Raw genomic sequence first — 15760 nt, 5'->3', positions numbered from 1 at the left:
TATATATATATATATATATATATATATATATATATATATATATATATATATATATATATATATAAATATATATTATTCTATTTTAAAAGTCCCAAGTGAAAAAAAAAGGACTTTAGACCATGCCTAACAATTGTGTTAATTATAGTATTTTGGTAGCATGACCATTTTAAATATATTTATCTAATTTAGTTTATTTTTATTAATTGTACTTATTTATTATTCGTTTTTCACTTGGCCATTTCTGATTTGTTTGAGTATTTCAGTAAAGATTTGGATGTAAAAAGAGAACGAGAGACGAAAGTGCAAATGAGGTCAACAGTTTATTTTGGAAAACCTAACCGGATGTTCCTCCTCTTATTGTGTCCGTCTTGACACCGGTACTTAGTGGCCCACTGAGCCCGGTCCCTGACGGAGAATAAGAGTATCGCCCCGGTGGACAGTAGCGGTAGCCTTCTGGCTTGGATATTTTTTCATTTTCTGGATTTTCCCCACACACACGTTCCGGGATGCCTTCAAATGTACAAGGTAATACACAAAATAAGCACAGCGGAATGTGTTATTGTCTGATTTCTCGGGTATTATGTCTGCAGCTAGCTTGAGTCTTTACAATAGAGCATCTGCAGGGCCCACCCCGACTACAATATGAGCTAAATCCTTATTAACCAGCATGCAATTAACACAATGTTTCTTTTTTTTCACAGGAGGGAAAGCCTTTGGACTGTTAAAGGAGCAGCAACGGGTAAAACTGGACGAAATAAACAAGGTACGCATGTGTCCCTATACCTCCATGTGTCCCTATACCTCCATGTGTCGTGTCTAACGTCCTCTCACGGGAATTTGAATGTAATGAGCTCGCATACACTTAACTTGGCATTGGCCTTGTTTTTGCACTGATGAATCAAGGCAGTTCGTGCAATATGAGTCCCGTGAAGGCCACACAGGTTCTTTTATTACTATTTTAATGGAGCTGTTAATGCATTTTATTGATTTCCCCCTGCAGTCTTGTGGCACTTGTTGAATGGCTGTCACACATGTCATTTCCCTTCTGACCCAATGATATCGATCTGTTGTTCGTTCCGCCGTGTTTTTCTGGTTCCTCTGCCGGTGAACAGGTGTGTGAATGAGCCCTTTGTCTAACATCAGGCCTCGCTTGTTCAGTCCTCCGCAGAGCTCTCTTCAGATTAACTGGATGTCTGTATAATCTCTCATTCACTTTGATGTCATCCCCTCTCACATGAAAAACCAGGTCGCACCAAGAGGGCAGCCTGCAGCGCCTGTCACATTCCTACACACACACACACACACACACACACACACACACACACATACACACCCTCACACTCACTCTGTTCCTTCATTCACCCAGTTATAGTGAATGCCTGATCTGTACATTAGAAGTGTACATATTGTATTATAGCAGACTAGATCTAAAAAAAAAAACCACATTTCCTGGGGTGAAGTGCATGGTTTTTATACACTGACATCCATGGGCGGATTATGAGGGATTGGGTTATACAAACATCCCAAAGACCCCACCACATACAGAGTGTATAGATATTTAGCTTTTTTTATTGTTGTTTTGTGTGTTGTTGTAGATGTTTTCGTCAATTTGTAGTTATTTTTGTCTTTCTGTAGTTGTTTTGCGTTTCTTTACAGTTGCTTTGTAGTCAACGTGTCTCTCTGTGGTTGTTTTGCCCCTTTTTATAGTCCTGATTTTTGCAGCTTTGTTACATCTCCTTATGGTCACTTTGGTCTCTTTGTAGTATCTTTGTGTTTCTTTGTGGTCATTTTTAGTCTCGTCCTAATTGGTACGTGTCTCTTTGAGTTACACTTTGTTACATGAAGGCCAGGGGGCCCCTGACACTTTGGACCCATGGTTCAGTAATCTATCTTTGTACATTATATTGACTTGGGTGCATATGTACAAGTGAATCCTGTTGGGATTCAACTTCGAAGCGAATCTCTTTTACCTACGGAGGTTATTCATATTTGAAACTTGCTGATAACGATGAGTTGATTGATAGGCATTTAATTGGCTTCTTTTTAAGCAAAATACCCAAATTGACTCCAATGTGAATTTGTTAGTTTTCTTTCATCAGGTGGGGCTTTGAGTGTTTGTCATGGCCATCCTTCAATATTTTTCAGATATTTTGTAGCCCAAACATTTATTCTAATCTTTGCCATCTTGTAGAGAGCTCAATGCATGGTTGGAAAGAGGTTTAAAACAACAAAAAAAATGCAAGTCTTCTTTTAAACTAATCTAGGGCACACTGTTAGGTTTGTGCAATAATGAATAAGACTTTATTTTAAACGACAATAGTTATTAGAATATGCCCAGAGCATGGGTCTTGCTTAGGGTCATTGTCAAAACTATTTGCAGATTCATGAACGTTATTATTAGACTTAAATTTAGTAATACTGGCTCTGCACGTGTTCAAAAACACTCTATTAAGATACACTGGGACTGTGAGAGGACAGTCCTGTGTGTGTGTGTGTGTGTGTGTGTGTGGTGTGTGTGTGTGTGTGTGTGTGTGTGTGTGTGTGTGTGTGTGTGTGTGTGTGTGTGTGTGTGTGTGTGTGTGTGTGTGTGTGTGTGTGTGTGTTGCAGTAGTGATTCAGCAGGCTGAGTCAGGCGTCTCTGATAAACATCCAGTTGAGGCGTTTATCCTCCTCACCCTTAATTACATGCTTGACAGACGTACAGAGGTCAGTGCATAGCACAGCCTCCCTCTCTCCTATCCTCTCAGTGAGGATGGAAGCCGACTCCCACATGGCAGATTGCATCATTATCATTTCATTACTTTGGCTCCCTGCAGGCTCTGTCCTCTTACACCCTTGTGAGGTGTTCCACTTAATGAACATAAGTAATGACAATGTGAGGGGAAGGACATTTTTAAAAACGTTTTATCGATTGACTTGGTTTGTCCCTGCATGTACTTTATTCAAATGGCAAACTAATCTGCATGTCTAATGTGTGCTTTTTCCCTACATTTAATTTGTTAGTATATTCTTTCAAACTTGTAAAATGTGTTTTCTTCCTGGTCACTTTCAGTTTATTTACCCCTTTTTCTCAGGAATACCTGGAAGACCAGAAATACAGGGATGAAGAAGACCTGGCGGACAAGTTGGAAGGTCTCAAAAGTAAGTAAATCCATTCCATTCATCCCACAAGTAGTTTCAGTGTCTCAGTGTTGGCCTTTGTGAGGGTGTGTCTCTTTTTCCTTGCTTTTGTCTTTGTTGGCTGTTACACACACACACACACACACACACACACACACACACACACACACACACACACACACACACACACACACACACACACACAAGTCTTCAGCATTTTGTTTTTCTCTGTGGGAAAGACGGACTGCAGAGATTTCTAAGAGCTTTGCAAGGCCAAATCCTCCGTGGCCCTGCAGGAATGTACAGGGGCGTTCCTCTGCTTATTGTTACAATATTCAGAAATATGCTGGGTCAACGCATAGCTCCTGGGAGTAGAAAACATCACTGCCATGAGGAGATAAAGCGGGAACAAAATGACATGATTTGCCAAAGATCTCCTCCCCATTGTTCTGATTTTGCACATGAAGGCTCTGGGTGCATGTAGAACATAGAGTTTATTATCAGCAACATAACATAAGGCTTTTATTCGAATAGAGGGCATATGAGAAACATGCTCCACTGTCCTACTTATAATCTATGCTTGCTGGAGGAAATGGAGCAGCAATATATAAACTGAAAGAGGAACTGACACCCAGATCCCACGAGGTGCGCTCTTTTCTCTTCCTGTCTTTCCCCTTCTGTTTCATACTGTTCTACTTAACCAGAGGTCACTAAACACAGCTTTTAACACAGATCAAATCACATCAATGCTACTCATGACCAAAACAATTATAGATATACCCTTCTTTAAGGGTCAAGTTCCTTTTTTCAATTATTCCTTTTTGTTTTATTATATGTAGGATGCTGATAGGGCTGTACAATTAGGTACAAAATAACTAATTGTACATATTTTGAATGATATTGCAATGATTGCGATATTAAGGGGAATGATCATTTAAAAAATATATATGTTAAAGGGTCCCTATCATGCTCCTTTTCTGGTTCATATTTGTATTTTGTGTCTCTACTGTGACATGTCTCCATGCTTTAATGTTCAAAAAGCTATTTATTTTTCTCATACTGTCTGTGCTGCAGCACCTCTTTTCACCCTCTGTCTGAAACCAGAGCCAAGTCTGCTCTGATTGGTTAGCTAGTCGGCTATTGTGATTGGTCCACCGCTTAGAGATGTACCTTCCCTTAGCCTGTACAATGTGTTGGAGTGCTAGCCAATACAAGCGTAAGTGTTGCATTACGGAGGCAAACAAAGGAGTCCAATCTAGGTGTTTCAGTTAGGGGGGTGGGAGTGTGTGGGAGAGGAACTCCCTCTGGAGGGAACACAGGGATTTTAGTTTTGCAGACCATTTACGTGCACAAAAACCTATATCACACACAACAGGGCCCCTTTTAAAATAATCATGGTGGGGTTTTTTTCTGGCCCTACTGTAAGATTAGTGTCTTTTTAAAGTGTGGGAATAAAGTTATTTGTTTATTATCTGTTGGCCAGGGAAGTTATTTCAACTATTTTATCACCAGGGTGTGTTCTGTTTTTTCAAATGGAAAAGCCCCTTTGAATGATATCTGCCACAACAGTAAGGAGTCCAACTCAGCACCATACAACTCAATTCTATTCAAAATGAAATCTCTATGATGTCAAATAGAAGCAGAAAAAACATAATCTTGTCAACAAATGGCTGTTTTAAAGACATTTCTGTGTATGCAGATGATCAACAGGCTGCCCCACGACAAGTGGCCCACTCAAAAGCTGTGTGTGTGGTGTGTGGTGTGTGGTGTGTGGGTGTGGTGTGTGTGTGTGTGTGTGTTTCTGCCTGCCTGTGTGTGGAGGCCCCTTTCTCAGAGATTTTGAACAGTGTTAGCATTGTCCTGTCTCTCTCCCCTTGGGTTCACACAGTTAACACAGTCTTCCTCCCCAACACACACACACACACACACACACACACACACACACACACACTCACAGAGCTCTCACTGTGTGACAGGAATCAGTGTAATCTGACTAAAGTGGTTTTCTGGATAAAAGAGAATACTGAAGTTTAGGCAGAATCCGTGACTCAGAATCCACCAGTGTTTAATTTAATAGGAATGCCTCAAGGTTGATTATTGGTCAAATTACTCCTCTTCTTTTTGGTCATGTTGTAAACAACGTTTTGAGCTCATGGCGCCATGCTAGGTGGCAGCCTGTTGCAGCAGCTCCCTGTGTTTTATGTTTCTTCTGTAAGATGTACATACTTTAGAATTGTTAGTTTCTTATTTTATTTTATTTCTATGTACAATGACGTGTATTGTATTGTATTTTGCTGCTGCAACGCAAACATTTCCCAGTCTGGGATTAATAAAGTAGATCTCATCTTATCTTATCTTTGACTGAGTAATTGGCAAGTATTCCCTTAAAATTACAAAACACATTGTGACATATAGAGAACATATATCCCTTTTAAAGAAGGCACTCATCCCTTACAACGTCAATATATTTATAACACATCTCATTATTTCTTTAACCATCATGCAAAACCAGGCTAGCTGTTTCCCTCTGCTTGCAGTCTTTATGCTAAGCTAAGCTAACTGGCTCCAGCTCCTTATTTATCAGCAGATATGAGTGTGGTGTCAGTCTTCTCATACATCTCTTAGTAAGGAAGATAATTTGCTTGTTTAAAAAAAATCCAACTAATCCTTTAAGCTTAATGGCCATCTGCAAGGAAGTTACATTGTTCGTTGCTCATTTTTAGATTTTTAGAAGCAGGGGAAAGTATTGAGTCTGCTTTACTAAAGTGCTTTTTCTACAGGCTAGTAGACCAGATTTATTTTGTGACTGAGAGAGAAACCTCTTTTATCCAAGTCTTGATTTGTCCAGCCAAGCCTTTTTGTTTTCCTTCCTTATTGCTGTGTTTGAACTTTGAGTTCTCCTCTAACTTCCTGACCCTCACACTGTAATCTGTCTCAGATGTCAACCCCACTCAGCTGCTTACCACTGACATCCAAAACACACACACACACACACACACACACACACACACACACACACACACACACACACACACACACACACACACACACACACACACACACACACACAACACACCTGTCTTCATCAGCTGTTTTTGCCTGTCCTCTTAGACACTGACATCTCTGAGACTGTTAACACATTTGCTGACTGTGTGTGTGTGTGTGTGTGTGTGTGTGTGTGTGTGTGTGTGTGTGTGTGTGTGTGTGTGTGTGTGTGTGATATAATCTCATGTGTGTGTGTGTGTTTGTTTTGCAGATAAATATGCTGAGTTTGACCTGAATGACCAAGGAGAGATTGGTGAGTTATAGTACCACTAAAACAACAACTGCACCAGATAACAACTGTCAGCTGACCCCTGTGCAGCGTTGCATGAGAGAGCAGTAATTAATACTCTGTGAGTGGGTGTGTGTGTTGTGTGAACACAGGACTGTAGCAGGCTCATGTGTAATGTTTGTGTCCTGTGAGGAAAGTGAGCCAATGTGAGCAGATGTAAGGCGAACATGATGACTGTCTGCTGGAAGAGAGAAGCTGCTGACTGTCCTTTATGCCAACTCATGTTGTTTTTAGCCGTTAGCAGCTAACAGATGGCAATGTCAGTTGCTTGGTCCCCCATGGTCCAATCTGAAACATCTCAACCACTTTAATTAGCTTGCATTAAAGGTAGGTGCAGATGTTCATGCTGTCCAAAAGATGAATTTGAAACACAAGAAGATCCCTTAACTCTTATGTAGTGCTTTCATCAGCATTTAAATCATAGTTAGGCAATATGTTAAAACTTTCCAACTGATTCATGTCAGGACAATCGACAATATATATTTCATATGAAAGTGTGTGAAGTTTCATCTCAGTTTTCCAGAGGCAAGTTCAATATGTTCCACAAGCTTTTATTTAGTATTTTAAAATAAACAAAATGAACTTGCAACACCTATTGTCCTTATTAAACAGAAAAATACTACCAAACACCATCTGATATCAAGTTTTTATTTTTTAACCATACTTAAACTACATTATTTCTGATAACTTAAAACCGAGATGTCATTTTTTCAACTCTTCTAGGCAACTGAAAACGTTACATCTATTTTCAGAGTACTCCACCTAATGCCAAGTAAACGGAACATGTGTGAGATTACTGTGGTGCCCTTTCAAAATGCTTTTGATACATACAAATTAAGCATTTAGTTAATTGTTTGGTTTCTTTACAGGGCCATTTTTGTAAGGAATACAGATTTGCGCCCTGATAAATATCTAAATTGGTGACTGGTCCTCCTCAGATATGATGGGTCTGAAGCGGACAATGGAGAAGCTCGGGGTGCCGAAAACCCACCTGGAGCTGAAGAAGATGATCGTGGAGGTGACGGGCGGCAGCAGCAACACCATCAACTACAGGGACTTTGTCAAGATGATGCTGGGCAAGCGCTCAGCTGTGCTCAAACTGTAAGTAACTGTTTTTACATAATTTTAGACTCAAGGAGTTAACACAGAGGAATATATTTTGTCTAAGTATTTTGGTCTTGAAAGCTTTTACACAGAATGTGAAAAAAATCAATCTTTGGAACAAGATAGATTTTTCTGCACATTTACTCCAAATATTAGGGCATCAAGCCGAATGGAAAATCAAAGAATTCACTATAGTGTAGCCAAGTGTATTGAGTTTCCTCTATACTAATCGGAATCAGAATACCTGTATTCGTCCCACAGAGGGGAAATTTACATTGTTACAGCAAAAGCGAAGGTACAGACAAAACAATAAATAAAATAAAACAATATTAGATAAAAGGGCATGCACAAAAAGAATTAGTTACATTCAGCTGATTTACACATTGCACATAGGTGTTATTACACAACAGTGGTGTCTTTAGTCTGAAGTTGTGTGAGTTGGGGGGTCTACCAGGGGCCATGCTGGTTGTAAAGTCTGACCGCTGCAGGCAGGAAGGACCTGTGGTATCTCTCTGTGAAACACTAAGGGTGCAGCAGCCTGTTGCTGAAGGAGCTGCACAGTGCGGACAGTGTGTCCTGGAGGGGGGGGAGACATTGTCCAGCAGGGAGGACAGCTTGGCTGCCATTTTCCTGTCTCCCACCATCTCTACAGTGTCCAGAAGACTCCACAGGATAGAACTGGCCTTCTTTACCAGTCTGTTCAGTGTTTTCCTGTCAGCAGCCGTGATGCTGCTGCCCCGGCAGACCACACCATTATGCCCCCACAGTCATAGGTCTGCAGGAGTGGCCCCTGCACCCAAAAAGACCTCTGCTCTTAGTCCAAAACTAAGGGTCTTAGCTTCACCATTCCTTTCCATGCTGACAGTGCACCAGATCCACTCCTTTAGTTCTTTCCTTTCACAATAAAACCGCTAAACTTTCTGTTTTCCAGAATCAACTCAAATTCACTTGCTTAAAGAAAAATCCATAATATGTATCTTAACAATTAACTGGCTTAAATGTATTTGTCAGCAATTGTTGTAACCCTCACACATTTGCATCACAGGCTGTATGGATGGTTTAGAAGCTTAATATTTACACATTTCCTTGTAATGCATTTGTCACACCCCCTGTGTGTGTGTGTGTGTGTGTGTGTGTGTGTGTGTGTGTGTGTGTGTGTGTGTGTGTGTGTGTGTGTGTGTGTGTGTGTGTGTGTGTGTGTGTGTGTGTGTGTGTGTGTGTGTGTGTGTGTGTGTGTGTGTGTGTGTGTGTGTGTGTGTGTGTGTGTGTGTGTGTGTGTGTGTGTGTGTGTGTGTGTGAGATTCATGTGTTGTGTCAGCCGATTGTTTCCTCCTGTAGCAGGGCATTCTGAGATGACTAATGATGATGTCACTAACACAAGCTGCGTTAATCAGTAATCTCCATGGTAACAAACCTATCCATAGTCACCCCATCCCTATCCTGAGCTGGGATCAGGAGCTTAGGTAACTGATTACAGGCGGATTAACCACTGACAGTCCAGGGAAACACGTTTCATATTTTTTAGCACTGGTACCTCTGGCTGCCGAGCCCCTAAATATGGTGGCAAAAATTACATGTTTGGTGAATTTAGATTAAAACTAATACAGAAAAAATAACCCTAAACACAGTTTTACTGTGACCCTTCAATAGTGGAAAATACATAAGCTGAATGAAATTATAACTATTTAATATACTTGAAAATCTACATTTTTTGCAACCTTAATCTTCTCTCTAATTTTATTTATTAGCGTTAGCATGCAAAAAGTGATAAACCCTACAGTCACGTAGGACTGATAAAACACCCTGACCACATCAAATTCTCTCAAGTAAATTCCCCTTTTATGACAGAAATGATTTCATTATGATATGTATTATTTTTCCATAGTGATAGTGGATGGGTAATATTATATCCTGCCATTCTTACACGGGTTAGTGTGGTGAGTCTAAGCCAGGGGTGTCGAAACTTTTTTCACCGAGGGCCACATACAGAAAAATATACGGAGAGCTGGACCACTTATAGAGGTGAATGTTGCCTCATAAGTGAAGTTATAAGTTAGTAAAACAAATCAAATGTAGGTGAATAATACTTGAAAATGCTTTAAGAAAAAAAAGCCTACATCCCATCTCTCTTTAGGGTTTCATTTATTTTGTTGGCAGCTCATTCCTTAAAACAGAAGCCTCAGATTGCTGATAAGAGTAAATATGAAGATTTTTTTATCAACTAAGATTTGTTAGAAAATGTTTTAAATTCTAAATGACTGAATTTATTTGATAATTGGGCTCATTAATATATTTGAACATATATATTTGAGAAGTACAATATAAGACAAGCAAAAGTTTAATTTGTGGGCCATATTCCGTTATACTTTTAGAATTTGCTGAGGGACGATTCAAAATGGCCTGCGGGCCGCATTTGGCCCCCAGGTCGTAGTTTGGACACCCCTGGTCTAAGCTTTTTAAAGCAGGCTTGCATTGAGTCACTGAAAGAGAAAGTGTGTATTTACTGCCGCATGTAAGCAATGCTGGAGCCTTTAGACAAATCCTTATAATCCCACAATCACCCAGCAGAGGAAACGCATAACTTTTCTGCTTTTGCCTTTTACCATTTTTCGAAAGCCGCTATTTATAAATGCTTCATCCCCTCCCCGCCACTCCAGTCCACTGTGTAGCATTCTAGAAGACAGACCCTGTGTTTCAGAAATAAGCTGATGTCTGTCATTAAATAAAGTTTTTGACAAAGCAGAAGTTAAAAGCTGATGAATCAAAATCTCTTTTTGGAAATCATGAGCCAGTAATTTAAAATAAACTTTATGAAGAGCAGTTTCATTTTGGAACTACTTTCTTTCTACCCGACCTAACCATATCGCCGTGCTGAGGGAAGACATATTTCTGTTAATTTTTTTTAATGTATTTTTTCTTTGGCGCTAGAGCACCACAAGTGCAAAATTTGTTAAGTTATTTGAGGGAAAGCATTCAACATCTATGACATTTGATAACTCACACAAACATAATTTAGATTGATAAATCTCACTACAGGTACAGAAAATACATATTTGTTTGTTATGGGGTGAGCTATCCCTTTAGGATCCACTGCACAGATTCATTATCAATTGTATATAAACATGAGACAAAAGTAGATTTGCGTGAGCTTGTATTGGCCACTAACATTCTGTAGTGTATGAAATATGTACACGATTAGGAAAGGAAACATTGGTTAAAGGCTATTTATAAAGCATCTCGCTGCTCCCCTCTCTGATATCTGAGGTTTACAAAGCCTCTCTTGTGCTGTTGTTTTTCTCCCAGAGAGTAGAGAGTGTGTGTGTGTGGGGGGGGGGGGGGGGACAATATGCTCTAGAACAGATATATTTGCGGCATTTGGCACGGCAACAATTGATCTTACAATCAGAGGAAAATAATTGAGGTCAGCTTCTAATTTGGGCCCAGTTTTTGAACGCTCTTTTTTGAATAAAGTTGCTATAGTGCAATTAACAAGTTGGCAAGGACACTAACTCACTCTAGTTCTTTTTAACAAAGACTTGGAATAAAAGATGAGCAGTAGAGGTTTTGTATTTTCAGCAGTATTGGTTAACAGATAGCAACAGATGTGAGGGATCATGACTACAAAAATGTAAATCCTGTATGTAGCGCTACCCATTATGAAGAAGCTCATATATCACAATATTTGTATTTTCCTAAATTGTATACACAATGCGAATTTTGATAATTTTCATCAGTAATGTGGATTTAATTTAATTTCAATAACAGGACATCTGAGTAGTTGTTTTGATAACTCAGTGACTGTGAGGGGGGCATTGACTGACTGCAGGCGGCTTTGTGTAGCAGCCATCAGCAGTGTGCAGGAAAAGAAGAAGAAGAAGGGAAGTGAAAGTGTTTGTGTCAGACTCTGAGTTGCTGAGTGGCCGTTTCGTGGTCGGGATCATGGCTCCTTATGAGCTTAGTGGAGCTTTGCAGAGTTTTCCAAAAAAGGAAATTAAAGACAGGCATTTGCCCTGAATAGCTCCCGTCAGATCACTCACTCCACCGTGTGTACGGTCTGAACCACCGATCCCCTCACTCCCCTTTGTGCTTTCCTTCATTCCTTTCCTCACTCACACACTGTAACTGTGGCTCTGTGTGTATTCTCCAGGATTATCCTCCTCACTTACACATCTTGCCTGTATTATTTAGACTTGTCTTTTTTAAACGTCTTTTTACCACTGCCTTCTTTATATACAGTTACTTTCTGTATGCCCAATTCCGTGGAGCCTGTTTAAATACGTAGTAGTTTAGTAGTTGACATGGATTTATTGAGTAGTCGGATGACAGAAAGGGTTAATGCAATTCTTCATCCAAAAAATGACAAGATTTACATTGTTCCAGTGAATTTCAGAGAAAATCAAAGTGTATTAATTGTTTAAATAATATATATGAATTGAAAATGAAAAACTTCGGTTGTAGCTCTTATTATTATTATTATTATTATTATTATTATTATTATTATAAAACACATACAACAAATGTCATCACAATTGACAAAAATTGAAATAAAAAAACAAGAAATCAGCATCATGATTGCTTACATTATAGGGTTATTAAGACATAAATAAGTAATCAGCCACTTTATATTAATAAACGTCTACAGTGCCTTGCAAAAGTATTCACCCCCCTTGGCGTTTTATCTGTTTTGTTACATTACAACCTGTAATTTAAATGTTTTTAATCTGAATTGTATGTGATGGATCTGCACGAAATAGTCTTAAATTGGTGAAGTGAAATGAGAAAAATATACAGTATATATAAAAAAATATTTTTTTTAAATAAAAAACTGAACTTTGGCATTTGCATATGTATTCACCCCCTTTGCTATGAAGCCCTTAAAAAGTTCTGGTGCAACCAATTACCTTCAGAAGCCACTTAATTAGTGAAATGAAGTCCACCTGTGTGCAATCTAAGTGTCACATGATCTGTCAGTATAAACACACCTTTTCTGAAAGGCCCCATAGGCTGCAACACCACTAAGCAAGAGGCATCACACCATGAAGACCAAGGAGCTCTCCAAACAAGTCAGGGACAAAGTTATTGAGGAATACAAGTCAGGGTTGGGTTATAAAACATATCCACATCTTTGATGATCCTCCGAAGCACCATCAAATCCATAATCTTCAACTGGAAAGAACATGGGACCACAACAAACCTGCCAAGACAGGGCCGCCCACCAAAACTCACTGACCGGGCAAGGAGGGCATTAATCAGAGAGGCAACAGAGAGACCAAAGGTAACCCTGAAGGAGCTGCAGAGTTCCACAGCAGAGACTGGAGTGTCTGTGCATAGGACCACAATAAGCCATACACTCCATTGAGCTAGGCTTTATGGAAGAGTGGCCAGAAAGCCATTACTTAAAAATAAGAAGGCACGTTTTGAGTTTGCCAAAAGATATGTGGCCGACTCCCTAAATGTATGGTGGAAGGTGCTCTGGTCAGATGAGACTAAAATTGAACTTTTCGGCCACCAAGGGAAACGCTATGTCTGGTGGAAACCCAACACATCCCATCACTCCAAGAACACCATCCCCGCAGTGAAACATGGTGTTGGCAGCATCATGCTGTGGGGATGTTTTTCAGCAGCAGGGACTGGGAAACTGGTCCGAGTCGAGGGAAAGATGGATGGTGCTAAATGCAGGGATATTCTAGAGCAAAACCTGTTTCAGTCTGCCTGTGATTTGAGACTGGGACGGAGGTTCACCTTCCAGCAGGACAATGACCCGAAGCATACTGCTAAAGAAACACTCGAATGGTTTAACCGGAATAATTTAAATGTGTTAAAGCCCAGATCTCAATCCAATTGAGAATTTCTGGTTTGACTTGAAGACTGCTGTTCACAAGCGGAAACCATCCAACATCAAGGAGCTGGAGAAGTTTTGCCATGAGGAAAGGGCAACAATCCCAGTGGCAAGATGTGGCAAGCTCATAGAGACTTATCAAAAGCGACTTGCAGCAAAATGTGGCTTTACAAAGTACTGACATTAGGGGGTGAATAGTTACGCACGCTGAAGTTTTCTGTTATTTTGTCCTTTTTGTTGTTTGCTTCACAATAAATAAAAAAGCACATTCAAAGTTGTAGGCATGTTCTGTAAATAAAAAGATGCAAACTCTCAAGCAATTCATTTTACTTCCAGGTTGTGAGGCAACAAAACATGAAAAATGCCAAGGGGTGTGAATACTTTTGCAAGCCACTGTATATTGGATATATCTGCATGAATCGTACAGTCTATTCACAATGTGTGTTATTTAAAAAAATTGCCAGTGGGTTTCTCTTTTTTTTTCTGATTCATGAATTTCTCTCTCTCTCCCTCCACAGGGTGCTGATCTTCGAGGACAAAGCCAATGGCACCTCCTGCAAACCCGACGGTCCCCCTCCAAAGCGGGACATTTCCAGCCTGCCTTAACTTAAATCAGAGTGCTAGTGGAGCATAGGGACCATCGCTGTTGGCGTGAAGTCGAGTCGTTCTCTTAACATGTGGAGTGTTGTGTTAGTGCGGGACCGGTGACGGAGGATGTTGTGGTACACGGTGTATGCAGGGTGTTTGATATTTTGGAAGACTGAGCCCACAACTCACTAAATGATGTTTGACTGTGAATATTCATCTTATTTTCCCTTTAATTGAACTGTAGCGTGGGTTAGTTGTAAATCTGCTTCTTAAATGACATTTGTAGTAAGTGTTTCATGGATACATTTGAAGGGAACGCTCCAACATTTTCCAGTTTTTTTTCTTTACTTATTTCGTTTTGAGGGCATTCATTTCAGTGAGGCGAGAGTATGATGTTTTTGTGGAAGCACATGGAAAAGAAAGCAGTTTTCCAGCACATTTTCTGCACTGTCCTCAGAGTTCTATGATGGATTCCTGCCAGGCTAATCTTGGTCAGCTTCTCTCTTCAGATCAGAGATTAGGCCCAGCCCATTTCCTCTGGTACAGAGCCATCAAGCTTTGGAGCCTAAATACTGATCTGGCATCAGTAACTAGGTTATCATGGCCACCTCATGATCTGAAAAACATTTTTTTCTAGACTGTACTGCTATGCGTTTTTAACATTCAGTCACTCGTTGGGAGAGGAATAAGAGATCATGTTGACCATGTGTCTTTCAATTTCAGTGTGTGGCTTGAATAACAGCAAATCTGACTTTTTTTACATCTGTAAGGCTAAAGCACATGTTCATTTTGGAAGGAGTGTGATTTACAGTCACACAAATAAAAACAAATGTACATAATATACTACACACAGTACAATCATATTCTTTCCAAGTGCCTCAACATGCATATACTGTAGAGCTCAAACAGATTCAAAAAGGAGGGGTGCACAGTTCAAGCAGTCCTTTTAGCTTACTAATTCAAGAAAACCGTTAAATAATTGTAACTTCTTTGTTATTTGGTGAGATAGTTTTGATGATGTATGTTGAATTATATTGATATGGTGTTCCCACGACATTCTGAGTGAGTGAAGTGTTGTTTTTTCCCTTTTTCGTACCATGATTTATTTTTTTAACATCCCAGAACCTGTTAAGTGATTTAAATGTTTAGTTTACTCTTCTTGCAATGCATACATCTGTTATTTCTCTTCGTTTTAGATTTTTACTCCCCACACTTTCATCCTCCCTTTTTGATGAACTGGCTTCATTGCCCTGTGAATTCTGTAATGTGTGCCTCAGTGTTCCCTTAACTCACTACTTACTGTGAATTTGGTACTTGTAGTATTTTTTAACCCACTTAAAAATGTTTTAAACTATTATGTCAATTTGTTTTCCGTCTGACAGGTATGTCATGTCTTTTAATGTGCACATTGTTTGCAGACACCAAAGGAATTAAAATGATTCTTACACACTGGCCTGTTAAGATCTGAATGTTTTTTTGCAGTTACAGTCTGTAACTTACAGAGATCTCTTTCAAACGATCAACTAATTTTGAGTCTGAAAAAAGACAGGATTAACATCTTAAATAGGCAAACATGAGTGTTTTAAATATTGTTTTAAATTCACTTTACCTGTGATTTTCAGAACCGTTTTAATGTTTGTGTTTGTATCATTCAGAGCGATAATCATGTATTTACTGCAGCCTCTTATCTTGCATATAAAAGAAGAGTAAGACCGTGGCTTACAAATAACTCCACAGTCATGAAGACTGGCCAACCATGAGCTTACATACAAAAT

General features: G+C 39.6%; 1 protein-coding gene across 1 annotated transcript; it reads left to right on the top strand.

Moving 5' to 3' along the window:
- The first annotated feature begins 333 nt into the window (after nucleotides 1–333).
- On the top strand, nucleotides 334–15437 carry aif1l (allograft inflammatory factor 1-like). The gene is made up of 6 exons (XM_063890010.1): nucleotides 334–525; nucleotides 702–763; nucleotides 3075–3141; nucleotides 6377–6418; nucleotides 7393–7555; nucleotides 13916–15437. Exons 1-6 carry the CDS (start codon nucleotides 507–509, stop codon nucleotides 14001–14003), a joined length of 441 nt encoding a protein of 146 aa, XP_063746080.1. The 5' UTR covers nucleotides 334–506; the 3' UTR covers nucleotides 14004–15437.
- Nucleotides 15438–15760: the final 323 nt, after the last annotated feature.

Source organism: Eleginops maclovinus, chromosome 8 (genome assembly GCF_036324505.1).
Source record: "Eleginops maclovinus isolate JMC-PN-2008 ecotype Puerto Natales chromosome 8, JC_Emac_rtc_rv5, whole genome shotgun sequence".
Classification (NCBI taxonomy): Eukaryota; Metazoa; Chordata; class Actinopteri; order Perciformes; family Eleginopidae; genus Eleginops; species Eleginops maclovinus.
The sequence above is the reverse complement of the archived record's forward strand: the minus strand, read 5'-3'. Positions and strand labels throughout refer to the sequence as shown.

Bases quoted from the DNA above. Each gene is read 5' to 3' on its own strand.
- aif1l (XM_063890010.1), top strand. The intron at 3,142-6,376 runs GTAAGTAAATCC...TTTGTTTTGCAG, and splicing joins CAAGTTGGAAGGTCTCAAAA to ATAAATATGCTGAGTTTGAC. The intron at 6,419-7,392 runs GTGAGTTATAGT...GGTCCTCCTCAG, and splicing joins GAATGACCAAGGAGAGATTG to ATATGATGGGTCTGAAGCGG.